We start from the raw sequence: 15,295 nt of genomic DNA, 5'->3' as shown, positions 1-15,295 counted from the left end.
GGATTTTTTATGAATTTATTTGCAAATTATGGTGGAAAATAAGTATTTGGTCACCTACAAACAAGCAAGAATTACAGGCCTCTATCATCTTTTTAAGTGGGAGAACTTGCACAATTGGTGGCTGACTAAATACTTTTTTGCCCCACTGTATTTCAAACACAGACTCAATAACATCAGCTATTGCAGGTTAGAATAGACATGTGAATGAGTTTCCCCATTGAAAACCATCATGAATGATTAGGATGACCGTTAGGATGTGATGCAGGTTTGTCTGGGATGGGGAGTGTTTTTTTGGCTTCATCAGTGATGACAGATCTTGTACAGAACTCATCATTTACTATATGTGAAGTGATGGAGGCCAGTGTAATATTAGACTGTATAACTTACTAGATAAGGTTGAGGACCACTTCAATACTTACTAGGTAAGAAATTCAGTACTTACTAGATAAGGTTGATGATGAAATCAGTACTTACTAGATAAGGTTGGTGAGGAATTCCGTACTTACTAGATAAGGTTGGTGAGGAATTCCGTACTTAGTAGATACGGTTGATGAGGAATTCCGTACTTACTAGGTAAGGAATTCAGTACTACCTAGGTAAATTTGATGAGGAATTCAGTACTCACCAGGTAAGGAATTCAGTAGTTACTAGGTAAGGTTGATGAGGAATTCAGTACTTACTGGGTAAGGAATTCAGTACTTACTAGGTAAGGTTGATGAGGAATTCAGTACTTACTGGGTAAGGAATTCAGTAATTACTAGGTATAGTTGATGAGGAATTCAGTACTTACCAGGTAAGGTTGATGAGGAATTCAGTACTTACTGGGTAAGGAATTCAGTACTTACTAGGTAAGGTTGATGAGGAATTCAGTACTTACTGGGTAAGGAATTCAGTAATTACTAGGTAAGGTTGATGAGGAATTCAGTACTTACTGGGTAAGGAATTCAGTACTTACTAGGTAAGGTTGAGGAGGAATTCAGTACTTACTAGGTAAGGTTGAGGAGGAATTCAGTACTTACTAGGTAAGGTTGATGAGGAATTCAGTACTTACCAGGTAAGGTTGAGGAGGAATTCAGTACTTACCAGGTAAAGTTGAGGAGGAATTCAGTACTTACCAGGTAAAGTTGAGGAGGAATTCAGTACTTACCAGGTAAAGTTGAGGAGGAATTCAGTACTTACCAGGTAAGGTTGAGGAGGAATTCAGTACTTACCAGGTAAGGTTGAGGAGGAATTCAGTACTTACCAGGTAAGGTTGAGGAGGAATTCAGTACTTACCAGGTAAGGTTGAGGAGGGTCCCAGTGGACCCAGTCATAGATGACTTGTTTCTCGGCCTGGATGGCGTACTTGGCCCAAGGTGAAATGCGGTACAGACGCTCCCCTTTCTTAGTGTGGACCACAACCTGCAGGGACACCAGACAGGTGACAGGTGACACAGAGGTTACAGCAGTCGCAACAAAGACACATGGGGTCTGCTTCCCAATTGGTACACTATTCCATTTATAGTGCACTACCTTTGACCAGGGTCCATAGGCACTACATAGGGAATAGGGTGCCATTTGGGAGTCAGCACCAGTATTATAGGTATAAAAGTGTAAAGATTAAATTCCCAAAGAAAATGGTTAGAGACAGTGAAGTGAGGACAAAGAGGACAGGCTTTCAAAACATATGGGCAATGTAAGGCCATTACCTGGGAGACAAGACAGATGACTGGGGTTAAAGAGGAAGTCACAACCAAAGTCACAACGAGAGGGTAATCAAAATCAAAAAGGCCAAAGGTCATAAGGGCATTTAAAAACATAGGAAGAAAGGTAGGGCATTCAGAATATAGAAACGCTGTGCAGACCACCTGGGAAATAAGACTGATGACTGGGGTTAGAATTAGGTCAGACCGGTCAACAACTAATCGTGTCCACCAGACGGCTCTTTCTCTTTGCAACCATCTGGTTTCACAGAGTCTCAGAAAGGGACTTGAATGGAGCCTATGGCAGGAGCGGGGGGGGGAACTACCTCTGGAACTTCATTGGCTGATCTCTCAGTACATCAACGTCTAGTACACGTGTCCAACTCGTTCCACGGAGGGCAGAGTGTCTGCGGGGTTGTTTTTTGCTCCTCCTTTGTACTTGATTTATGAATTAAGGTCACTGATTAGTAAAGAACTGCTGGTCTAGGTCTTAATTGAAATCAACAGACACTAGGCCCTGCTTGGAATGAGTATGACAACCCCTGATCTAGCATACCCCCTGATTACCTTGTGGATGTCAAAGTGCGAACAGTGCATGTGATTTGGGCTAAATCAGGAAGTGAGATGGGGAAAGTATGCATTGTAGATCTGGTTAACATAAACTTTATATGCCCAAACTCAGAATCAATTGGGCTGCCAAAAAATAATATGGTCACTGTAATAGGACTGTAATTGGTCATGTCAAGCACAAGCATTTCGCTACACTCGCATTAACATCTGCTAGCCACGTGTATGTGACCAATAACATCTGCTAGCCACGTGTATGTGACCAATAACATCTGCTAGCCACGTGTATGTGACCAATAACATCTGCTAGCCACGTGTATGTGACCAATAACATCTGCTAGCCACGTGTATGTGACCAATAACATCTGCTAGCCACGTGTATGTGACCAATAACATCTGCTAGCCACGTGTATGTGACCAATAACATCTGCTAGCCACGTGTATGTGACCAATAACATCTGCTAGCCACGTGTATGTGACCAATAACATCTGCTAGCCACGTGTATGTGACCAATAACATCTGCTAGCCACGTGTATGTGACCAATAACATCTGCTAGCCACGTGTATGTGACCAATAACATCTGCTAGCCACGTGTATGTGACCAATAACATCTGCTAGCCACGTGTATGTGACCAATAACATCTGCTAGCCATGTGTATGTGACCAATAACATCTGCTAACCATGTGTATGTGACCAATAAAATGTGACTTGAATTTTGATTGCCGATTTTGATTTATTTTTATCGAATACAGCTGAAGCTGTCTTTCTCCCACCTCAACATTTAACCCACGGCACTTTTAAGTCCCACTTTGTTGCACAGTGTTTCTAGGCTGTAGATTTAGTAGTAAAAATTAGCCTGGGGACAAGGTCAGTCAAGTCAACGACACAGAGACCGAAGTCAGGCCCATTCAACGACACAGAGACCGGAGTCAGGCCCAATCAACGAGACAGGCCCAATCAACGACACCGAGGTCAGGCCCAATCAACGACACCGAGGTCAGGCCCAATCAACGACACCGAGGTCAGGCCCAATCAACGACACCGAGGTCAGGCCCAATCAACGACACCGAGGTCAGGCCCAATCAACGACACCGAGGTCAGGCCCAATCAACGAGACCGAGGTCAGGCCCAATCAACGAGACCGAGGTCAGGCCCAATCAACGAGACCGAGGTCAGGCCCAATCAACGAGACCGAGGTCAGGCCCAATCAACGAGACCGAGGTCAGGCCCAATCAACGAGACCGAGGTCAGGCCCAATCAACGAGACCGAGGTCAGGCCCAATCAACGAGACCGAGGTCAGGCCCAATCAACGAGACCGAGGTCAGGCCCAATCAACGAGACCGAGGTCAGGCCCAATCAACGAGACCGAGGTCAGGCCCAATCAACGAGACCGAGGTCAGGCCCAATCAACGAGACCGAGGTCAGGCCCAATCAACGAGACCGAGGTCAGGCCCAATCAACGAGACCGAGGTCAGGCCCAATCAACGAGACCGAGGTCAGGCCCAATCAACGAGACCGAGGTCAGGCCCAATCAACGAGACCGAGGTCAGGCCCAATCAACGAGACCGAGGTCAGGCCCAATCAACGAGACCGAGGTCAGGCCCAATCAACGAGACCGAGGTCAGGCCCAATCAACGAGACCGAGGTCAGGCCCAATCAACGAGACCGAGGTCAGGCCCAATCAACGAGACCGAGGTCAGGCCCAATCAACGAGACCGAGGTCAGGCCCAATCAACGAGACCGAGGTCAGGCCCAATCAACGAGACCGAGGTCAGGCCCAATCAACGAGACCGAGGTCAGGCCCAATCAACGAGACCGAGGTCAGGCCCAATCAACGAGACCGAGGTCAGGCCCAATCAACGAGACAGAGGTCAGGCCCAATCAACGAGACCGAGGTCAGGCCCAATCAACGAGACCGAGGTCAGGCCCAATCAACGAGACCGAGGTCAGGCCCAATCAACGAGACCGAGGTCAGGCCCAATCAACGAGACCGAGGTCAGGCCCAATCAACGAGACCGAGGTCAGGCCCAATCAACGAGACCGAGGTCAGGCCCAATCAACGAGACAGAGTCAGGCCCAATCAACGAGACAGAGTCAGGCCCAATCAACGAGACCGAGTCAGGCCCAATCAACGAGACCGAGTCAGGCCCATTCAATGAGACAGAGTCAGGCCCATTCAACGAGACCGAGTCAGGCCCAATCAACGAGACAAAGACCGAGTCAGGCCCATTCAACGACACAGAGACAGAGTCAGGCCCATTCAACGACACAGACAAAAGGTCCCAAATGGACAGCCTATTCCCTACATTGCGCACTACTTCCGACAAGAGGAAGGGCTATGGACAGTACACTGTACAGAGAACAGAGTGTCAATTGGGATAAAAACCAGACCTTCCTCAGTAGAAGATGAAGGGATGACTGGAAGAAGATAAATCCATGAATCAAAAGGAAAGGAACGTAATTTAATTCTAGATGATGTTATTGAAGGAACATCAAGGAAAGGATGAGTGATACCAGTCCGAGGACAAGTTATCATAAATCAACAATAGCTGCCAGGCCTCCTGTGCTCCAGACTGTACGCGTGTATAATTTACAGCACATGCATAAATGTGCCACTGAGTGTGTCATGTGTGACACGAGTGTTTGCGTATTTCTCAGGAAATAGCTGACTCTCTGTTTCATCCATCTGCCAAAGGAAAAAAGGTGCCGGCTGTTTCAATGAGCACTTTTCATTGTCAGTCCATCAAGGAAAGCCATTCCACTTCAATCAAAGCTGCTCCCTCTTCCTCCATCATCCCTCCATGCCTTTCTTCTCTCGTTCTCCCCCCTCCCCCCCGATTTAATAGCATATACTCTATGGAGTGCCTGGGAGACAAAATCAAGGAAAGTGTTGATAAATCCATGAATCAAAAGGGAAAGGAACGTAATTTAATTCTAGATGATGTTATTGAAAGGTTATTTAATTCTAGACGATGTTATTGGAAGGTCATTTAATTCCAGATTATGTTATTGGAAGGTCATTTAATTCCAGATTATGTTATTGGAAGGTCATTTAATTCTAGATTATGTTATTGGCAGGTCATTTAATTCTAGACGATGTTATTGAAAGGTCATTTAATTCTAGACAATGTTATTGAAAGGTCATTTAATTCTAGACAATGTTATTGGAAGGTCATTTAATTCCAGATTATGTTATTGGAAGGTCATTTAATTCCAGATTATGTTATTGGAAGGTCATTTAATTCCAGATTATGTTATTGGAAGGTCATTTAATTCTACATTATGTTATTGGAAGGTCATTTAATTCTACATTATGTTATTGGAAGGTCATTTAATTCTACATTATGTTATTGGAAGGTCATTTAATTCTAGATTATGTTATTGGAAGGTCATTTAATTCTAGATTATGTTATTGGAAGGTCATTTAATTCTAGATTATGTTATTGGAAGGTCATTTAATTCTAGATTATGTTATTGGAAGGTTATTTAATTCTAGATTATGTTATTGGAAGGTTATTTAATTCTAGATTATGTTATTGGAAGGTTATTTAATTCTAGATTATGTTATTGAAAGGTCATTTAATTCTAGATTATGTTATTGGCAAATATGATAATGGTTCGATCGTGTATCTTAATGATAGGCCTGTGTTTCACATCTCTTAATCTAGGTGAGGGAGGACTGTGTGTGTGTGTGTGTGTGTGTGTGTGTGTGTGTGTGTGTGTGTGTGTGTGTGTGTGTGTGTGTGTGTGTGTGTGTGTGTGTGTGTGTGTGTGTGTGTGTGTGTGTGTGTGGACTGAACCGAGTGCCATTTCATTCTCCCTGCGGTGCTAATGCTGTCGGCTAGGATCAGTCACAATTTCCCATCCAGAGAGAAATGGGGGGGGGGGGGTCCCAACTGGCACCCTACATAGCGTACCACATTTGACTAGAGCCTTATGTCCCTAAATAGGCAAAAGGGTGCAATTTGGGATGCAGAGGGAGTCAGAAAGAGAGAGAGAGAGAGAGAGAGAGAGAGCAATCTGTGAAAATCAGAAATCTATGAGATCAAAAGGGTCGTAACACTGCTGCCACTGCCTATCATCCATTATTGGTTCTATTAACCAGTCAGTCAGTCTCCTTTCTGACCCGCCAGGGACAGAGAAAAATAGTGAAAGAGTGTTTGTGTGAGAAAGGAGAGAAGAGAGAGAGAGAGAGAAAAAGCAGGAGAATTAGAACATAATTAGCCTAACTCTGACCACCTCTGTGGAGAGGGAATGACGGCCCTCACTGCCACCTGCCTGTAACCACTGTGCGTGTGGTGCGTGTGTGTGTGTGTCTGCCACCTGCCTGTAACCCCTGTGTGTGTGTGGTGTGTGTGTGTGTGTGTCTGCCACCTGCCTGTAACCCTCCTATCCCCCTCCACCTCCCTAGCTCCCTCCACCTCCTAACTCCCTCCTAGACCCCTCCACCTCCTCCTCCTAGCCCCCCTCCACCTCCCTAGCTCCATCCTAGCTCCCTCCACCTCCCCTTCCTAGCTCCCCCATAGCCCCCTCCTCCTCCCCCTCCACCTCCCTCCACCTCCCTAGCTCCCTCCACCTCCCAAGCTCCCTCCTAGCCCCCTCCACCTCACCCTCCTAGCCCCCCCCCTCTCCAGCCCCCTCCACCTCCCCTTCCTAGCTCCTTCCCAGCCCCCTCTCCCCAGGCAGCCTTCCCCACTGGGATATTCTCATTCCATGTGGCCCACCTGGGGACAACTAGGCCCATTCTGGACCCCCCAGCAACACAATTCACACTTCATAAAGATTCTAGACAGACAGATAGCTGGAGAAACGGATTGGTAGGAGGGCCAGAGTCACGCTGCGTCCCAAACGGCTCCTTGTTCCCTACATAGTGCCTCGTCCCCTATGGGCCTTGTTCAAAAGTTGTGCACTATATAGGGAGGCATTTGGAACACAGGCCTGAAGGGCTAGTACTACAGACTAAATGACTAGAATTAGAGGTTTATTAGAGGGGAGAGGAGAGCAGGGTGGGGTGGGAATCAAAACAACCTGATACCCAAGTTGCTCTGGTAGTGGTACTGTGTGTTGATACTGGCAATGCTATCAACAAGCCTTTCAGCATGCTGGCAGAGAAGGGCAGTCAACATGTACTGCACGGACACAAATTACTCACAATTGGTTGAAAGAAATTGATAAGAAGATTGTGGGAGCTGTACTGTTAGATTTCAGTGCAGCCTTCGATATTATTTTTCAACCTCTGCCATATTGTGGATTCAGAGCCATCTATCGAATAGAACTCAAAAGGGTTTTCTTTCACGGAAGCTTCTCTAATGTCAAACATGTAGGGTGTGGTGTACCGCAGAGAAGCTCTCTAGGCCCTCTACTCTTTTTTTTGTTTTACCAATGACCTGCCACTGGCTTTAAACAAAGTCTGTGTGTCCACGTATGCTGATCAATGATCAATCAACAACCACAGTTAAATGAAGTCACTGAAACCCTTAGAGTTGCATTCAGTTTTGGAATGAGTTCCCAGTAAAAAAAATAATAATAATTTAAATCCTGACAAATCTCTCAAATTAAGAGCATTGCATTTGGTACAAATCATTCGCTAAACTCTAGACCTCAGCCCAATCTGGTAATGAATGGTGTGGCTGTTGAACAAGTTAGGGAGAGTAAATGATTTGGCATTACCTTAGATTGTACACTGTCATGATTCAATGGTTGTAAAGATGGGGAGAGGTCTGTCCGTAATAAAGATAAACTCTGCTTTTTTGACACCACACTCCTAAAAGCAGAAAGACCTACTGGCCCAGAACAGAGCGACACGTCTAATCAGAGGGCAAATATAAATACTATGCATGCCAGTCTCTCTTGGCCAATAGTTGATCACAGCTGCATCACCTCTTTTTACAAGAACCATCAAAGTGTTGAAAAATCTCAATATAGTCAACTTACACAGACACTTACCCCACCAGAAATGGTCTTTTCACAGTCCCAAAATCCAGAACAAATTCAAGAACATGTAAAGTATTATATTAGAGCCATTCTTGCATGGAACTCATATTGCTTAAACGAACAGCGAACCTGGTTGAAAAGACACACCTCTCTTACTTGACCTAGAGCAGCAGGTAGCCTAGTGGTTAGAGCGTTGGGCCAGTAACCAAAGGGTTGCTAGATCGAATCCCGCGAGCTGACAAGGTAATAAAATCTGTCGTTCTGCCCACTGAACAAGGCAGTTAACCCACTGTTGCTAGGCGACCATTGAAAATAAGAATTTGTTCTTACCTGATTTCCCTAGTTAAATAAAGGTTAAATAAAATATATAAATAGATCGTGTGAATGTATAAAATCTATTAAAAGCTGTTGTCTATTAATGTTCTGTAATATGTCATCGTTCATGTGGAACCCAGAAAGAGCATGTGTAGAGAAGTGACAGAGGAATAAAATACATATTAGAGGGGGAAGCAGGGAGGCGGCAGGCAGGGTTGGGGTGAGAGGTGACAGAGGGAATAAAACACCAACTGGAAGCATATTAGAGAGGGAAGCAGGGAGGCGGCAGGCAGGGTTGGGGTGAGAGGTGACAGAGGGAATAAAACACCAACTGGAAGCATATTAGAGAGGGAAGCAGGGAGGCAGGGTTGGGGTGAGAGGTGACAGGGGGAATAAAACACCAACTGCTACATGTCTAACATAATGTAAGTTAAGCTGCTATTATACTACAATATTATAAAGTATAATGTAAGTTAAGATGCTCTGGTACTAAAGTACACTGCTCAAAAAAATAAAGGGAACACTTAAACAACACAATGTAATTCCACACTTGAAATCAAACTGTCCAAAAACACTGGGTTGCTTCCTAAGCAACACAATACATTTCACATGCTGTTTTGGAAATGGAATAGACAACAGGTGTAAATTATAGGCAATTAGCAAGACAACCCCAATAAAGGAGTGGTTCTGCAGGTGGTGACCACAGACCACTTCTCAGTTCCTATGCTTCCTGGCTGACGTTTTGGTCACTTTTGAATTCTGGTGGAGCTTTCACTCTAGTGGTAGCATGAGACGGAGTCTACAACCCACACAAGTGGCTCAGGTAGTGCAGCTCATCCAGGATGGCACATCAATGCAAGCTGTGGATTGAAGGTTTGCTGTGTCTGTCAGCGTAGTGTCCAGAGCATGGAGGCGCTACTAGGAGACATGCCAGTACATCAGGAGATGTGGAGGAGGCCGTAGGAGGGCAACAACCCAGCAGCAGGACCGCTACCTCCGCCTTTGTGCAAGGAGGAGCACTGACAGAGCCCTGCAAAATGACCTCCAGCAGGCCACAAATGTGCATGTGTCTGCTCAAACGGTCAGAAACAGACTCCATGAGGGTGGTATGAGGGCCCGATGTCCACAGGTGGGGGTTGTGCTTACAGCCCAACACCGTGCAGGACGTTTGGTATTTGCCAGAGAACACCAAGTTTGGCAAATTCGCCACTGGCGCCCTGTGCTCTTCACAGATGAAAGCAGGTTCACACTGAGCACATGTAACAGACATGACAGTCTGGAGACGCCGTGGAGAACATTCTGCTGCCTGCAACATCCTCCAGCATGACCGGTTTGGCGGTGGGTCAGTCATGGTGTGAGTCATTTCTTTGGGGGGCCGCACAGCCCTCCATGTGCTTGCCAGAGGTAGCCTGACTGCCATTAGGTAATTTTGAGTGTGACTCCAAATCCAGACCTCCATGGGTTGATATATTTGATTTCCATTGATCATTTTTTGTGTGATTTTGTTGTCAGCAGATTCAACTATGTAAAGAAAAAAGTATTTAATAAGAATATTTCATTCATTCAGATCTAGGATGTGTTATTTTTAGTGTTCCCTTTATTTTTTGGAGCAGTGTATAATATAGTATCATGTAAGTTAAACTGCTCTTGAACTGCAGTATTATATAGTATCATGTAAATGAAGCTGCCCTGGTACTACGTTATTATATAGTATCATGTAAAATAAATCTGCCCTGGTACTACAGTATTATATAGTATCATGTAAATACATCTGCCCTGGTACTACAGTATTATATAGTATCATGTAAATGAAGCTGCCCTGGTACTATAGTATTATATAGTACCATCTAAATGAAGCTGCCCTGGTACTACAGTATTATATAGTACCATCTAAATGAAGCTGCCCTGGTACTACAGTATTATATAGTATCATGTAAATAAATCTGCCCGGTACTACAGTATTATATAGTATCATGTAAATGAAGCTGCCCTGGTACTACAGTATTATATAGTATCATGTAAGTTAAACTGCTCTGGTACTACAGTAGAATGTAAGTTAAGATATTCTGGTAATACAGTATTATATAGTATCATGTAAATGAAGCTGCCCTGGTATTACAGTATTATATAGTATCATGTAAATGAAGCTGCCCTGGTACTTCAACGGTGAAGTTTGAAGAGCAATAGTTGACACTGTGTGGCGTACGGCCGGTCCACTGGGCTGTGTTGGAAAACCTTAGCAGGAAGACTCTACAAGGACAGACTGTGACAGCAATTAAGCCGAGAGACACACTGATGTAGCTTTTAGGGCAAAAAAAAAGACATGAAGACAATGAAGTGCTTTCCCTGAAACAAACGATTGGAGTTGGGCCCTTGGTGTACACGCACAGAGGCAGACAGACAGGAGCAGGACCCTTGGCACACACACACACACACACACACACACACACACACACACACACACACACACACACACACACACACACACACACACACACACACACACACACACACACACACACACGCACGAGCAGGACCCTTGGTTCCAGGAAGGAGTAGCTGTGGAACTAATTTAGATGAGGAAACTCCGAGCCAGGCAGAACCAAGAGCCAAGCAAGCTTCGAGGGATGAAGGAGGAGGCTTGAGGTAGGGAGGGAGACAGAGAGGGAGAGGGGGAGGAGGCTTGAGGTAAGGAGGGAGACAGAGAGGGAGAGAGGGAGGATACTTGAGGTAGGGAGGGAGACAGAGAGGGAGAGAGGGAGGAGGCTTGAGGTAGTGAGGGAGGGAGGGAGACAGAGGGAGAGGGGGAGTAGGCTTGAGGTAGTGAGGGAGGGAGGGAGACAGAGAGGGAGAGAGGGAGGAGGCTTGAGGTAGTGAGGGAGGGAGGGAGATAGAGGGAGAGGGGGAGTAGGCTTGAGGTAGTGAGGGAGGGAGGGAGATTGAGGGAGAGGGGGAGTAGGCTTGAGGTAGTGAGGGAGGGGGAGACAGAGAGGGAGAGAGGGAGTAGGCTTGAGGTAGTGAGAGGGAGGGAGGGAGGAGAGGGGAGTAGGCTTGAGGTAGTGAGGGAGGAGAGGGGGAGGGAGACTTGAGGTAGTGAGAGAGGAGGAGAGAGGGAGTAGCCTTGAGGTAGTGAGGGAGGGAGAGAGACAGAGAGGGAGAGAGGGAGGATGCTTGAGGTAAGGAGGGAGAGAGGGAGTAGGCTTGAGATAGTGAGGGAGGGAGGGAGACAGAGAGGGAGAGGGGGAGACAGAGAGGGGGAGTAGGCTTGAGGTAGTGAGGGAGGGAGACAGAGAGGGAGAGAGGGAGTAGGCTTGAGGTAGTGAGGGAGGGAGACAGACAGAGAGGGACAGAGGGATGTAGAAACAGTCGTGATTCTCTCATCAGATATATTGTATCTCCACATTCCACTGTAAACTGTCCTTCTGTATTCTACCACAGAGTTGAATTCCTGAGCTTCAACCTGCTGTGTCAGGAGTCTAGCAGACAGAATTTAAAAATATATATATAAAAATAAAAAAAATAAAAGGGCAATAGGCAGTTGCTACATCCACTTCTGGACCTGTATGTATGATACGCACCCATTGGTTCATGCAGAATATAACTGAGACGTGCCTTACATACCCAATCAGAACCCAAACTATAGTATTGTCGGCTACCTTGATAATACACAGCAGTCAATGTTTTACTCCCAGGTGTGGGAGTAGCCTCAAAGCACGCTTAAAACTATACATTTGGTATCGTGGATTGTCAGTCCTTGCATCCATATCTCTGTCTATGAATTTGAGGGTGGTTCAATTTCTCTCCCCTCTGCTTTTTACTGAAACAGTACGCTATGTTATCCATTTCAACTGCGGTTTGCCCATTTAACCAGCTAATGAGAGCACATTCTCTGTTACAAATCAGACCCGACCAAGAGGAAGTAGCAGCTTCAGAAACAGACCCGACCAAGAGGAGGTAGCGGCTTCAGAAACAGACATAGAGGAGGTAGCGGCTTCAGAAACAGACCGAGAGGAAGTAGCGGCTTCAGAAACAGACACAGAGGAGGTAGCGTCTACAGAAACAGACACAGAGGAGGTAGCGGCTACAGAAACAGACACAGAGGAGGTAGCGTCTACAGAAACAGACACAGAGGAGGTAGCGGCTACAGAAACAGACACAGAGGAGGTAGCGGCTACAGAAACAGACATAGAGAAGGTACAGAAACAGACATAGAGGAGGTAGCGGCTACAGAAACAGACATAGAGGAGGTAGCGGCTACAGAAACAGACATAGAGGAGGTAGCGGCTACAGAAACAGACATAGAGGAGGTAGCGGCTTCAGAAACAGACATAGAGGAGGTAGCGGCTTCAGAAACAGACATAGAGGAGGTAGCGGCTTCAGAAACAGACCGAGAGGAAGTAGCAGCTTCAGAAACAGACCGAGAGGAAGTAGCGGCTACAGAAACAGACATAGAGGAAGTAGCGGCTTCAGAAACTCTAATCTTGTGACCAACTGGGAATGTGATGAAAGAAATAAAAGCCGAAATAATTCTCTAGTATTATTCTGACTGTTCACATTCTTAAAATAAAGTGGTGATCCTAACTGACCTAAAACAGGGATATTTTACTTGGATTAAATGTCAGGAATTGTGAAAAACTGAGTTTAAATGCATTTGGCTACCTGGATAGTATATAGCAGTACAGTAGGCCTACCTTAATATATAGCAGTACAGTAGGCCTACCTTAATATATAGCAGTACTGTAGGCCTACCTTAATATATAGCAGTACAGTAGGCCTACCTGGATAATATATTTAGCAGTACAGTAGGCCTACCTTAACATATAGCAGTACAGTAGGCCTACCTGGATAATATATTTAGAGGTACAGTAGGCCTACCTGGATAATATATATAGCAGTACAGTAGGCCTACCTTAATATATATAGCAGTACAGTAGGCCTACCTGGATAATATATATAGCAGTACAGTAGGCCTACCTGGATAATATATATAGCAGTACAGTAGGCCTACCTTAACATATAGCAGTACAGTAGGCCTACCTGGATAATATATTTAGAGGTACAGTAGGCCTACCTGGATAATATATTTAGCAGTACAGTAGGTCTACCTGGATAATATATTTAGCAGTACAGTAGGCCTACCTTAACAAATAGCAGTACAGTAGGCCTACCTTAATATATAGCAGTACAGTAGGCTTACCTGGATAATATATATAGCAGTGCAGTAGGACTACCTTAACATATAGCAGTACAGTAGGCCTACCTGGATAATATATATAGCAGTACAGTAGGCCTACCTGGATAATATATTTAGAGGTACAGTAGGCCTACCTGGATAATATATATAGCAGTACAGTAGGCCTACCTGGATAATATATTTAGCAGTACAGTAGGCCTACCTGGATAATATATATAGCAGTACAGTAGGTCTACCTGGATAATATATATAGCAGTACAGTAGGCCTACCTTAGTATATAGCAGTACAGTAGGCCTACCTGGATAATATATATAGCAGTACAGTAGGCCTACCTTAGTATATAGCAGTACAGTAGGCCCAGCTGGATATAAAGCAGTACTGTAAAGCCTACCTTGAGTTTGGTGTTGTGTTCGATGGCTGGTGACTTGTCATACTTGGGGGGCAGACACAGTTCCCATTTTCCAAACTCTTTCTTCTCATACGGGTGAGAGAAGTTGTCCCAACCATCTATGAAACAAAATAAAGATCATGATTTATTTAATGCTACTACTACATGTACTGTATATACATTTATATAGTATTTGATTTCTGTACTATAAAAATATAAGCTTTATTTGCCTAAATGTGAAGTAGGCTGGATGTCGGCCTAGCAGGGAGATGCCAGACATTGGTATTGTGTTTTTCTGCCCAATATCTGGGCATGTATTTGCAAAATGGATAATAAATTGTCACTAAAAGTATTTAGAATATTTACTAAGTACACCACCAGCAGGCTCCTGAGAAACGGCCACAACCTGTCCTGCATCACCACCCTGCATCACCGCCCTGCACCACCACACTGTATCACTACCCTGCATCACCACACTGTATCACCACCCTGTATCACCGCCCTGCATCACCGCCTTGCATCACCACATCACTGCCCTGCATCACCGCCCTGCATCACCGCCCTGCATCACCACACTGTATCACCGCCCTGCATCACCGCCTTGCATCACCACATCACTGCCCTGCATCACCGCCCTGCATCACCGCCCTGCATCACCACCCTGCATCACCACCCTGCATCACCACATCACTGCCCTGCATCACCGCCCTGCATCACCACACTATCACCGCCCTGCATCACCACACTGTATCACCGTCAAGCATCACCGTCAAGCATCACCGTCAAGCATCACCACACCGTATCGCCACCCTGCATCACCACATCACCGCCCTGCATCACCGCATCATCGCCCTGCATCACCGCCAAGCATCACCGCCCTGCATCACTGCCCTGCATCACCACACTGTATCACCGTCAAGCATCACCGTCAAGCATCACCACACCGTATCGCCACCCTGCATCACCACATCACCGCCCTGCATCACCGCATCACCGCCCTGCATCACCACACTATCACCGCCCTGTATCACCGTCAAGCATCACCGTCAAGCATCACCGTCAAGCATCACCACACCGTATCGCCACCCTGCATCACCACATCACCGCCCTGCATCACCGCATCATCGCCCTGCATCACCGCCCTGCATCACCACACTATCACCGCCCTGCATCACCACACTGTATCACCGTCAAGCATCACCATCAAGCA

The 15,295-nt window shown here is 45.8% G+C and overlaps 1 protein-coding gene across 1 annotated transcript in view; it reads right to left on the bottom strand.

Annotated features, from left to right (window-relative positions):
- gbe1b (glucan (1,4-alpha-), branching enzyme 1b) overlaps nt 1-15,295 on the bottom strand; it is a 333,639-nt gene that overhangs the window by 268,172 nt on the left and 50,172 nt on the right. Inside the window, exons 3-4 of the mRNA XM_046296301.1 lie at nt 14,089-14,204; nt 1,276-1,401 (exon numbers count right to left, since the gene is read on the bottom strand). Of these exons, the coding sequence (XP_046152257.1) occupies nt 1,276-1,401; nt 14,089-14,204 (242 nt within the window). The remainder of the gene's footprint in view (nt 1-1,275; nt 1,402-14,088; nt 14,205-15,295) is intronic.

This window comes from Oncorhynchus gorbuscha, linkage group LG13, assembly GCF_021184085.1.
Source record: "Oncorhynchus gorbuscha isolate QuinsamMale2020 ecotype Even-year linkage group LG13, OgorEven_v1.0, whole genome shotgun sequence".
Taxonomy (NCBI): domain Eukaryota; kingdom Metazoa; phylum Chordata; class Actinopteri; order Salmoniformes; family Salmonidae; genus Oncorhynchus; species Oncorhynchus gorbuscha.
The sequence above is the reverse complement of the archived record's forward strand: the minus strand, read 5'-3'. Positions and strand labels throughout refer to the sequence as shown.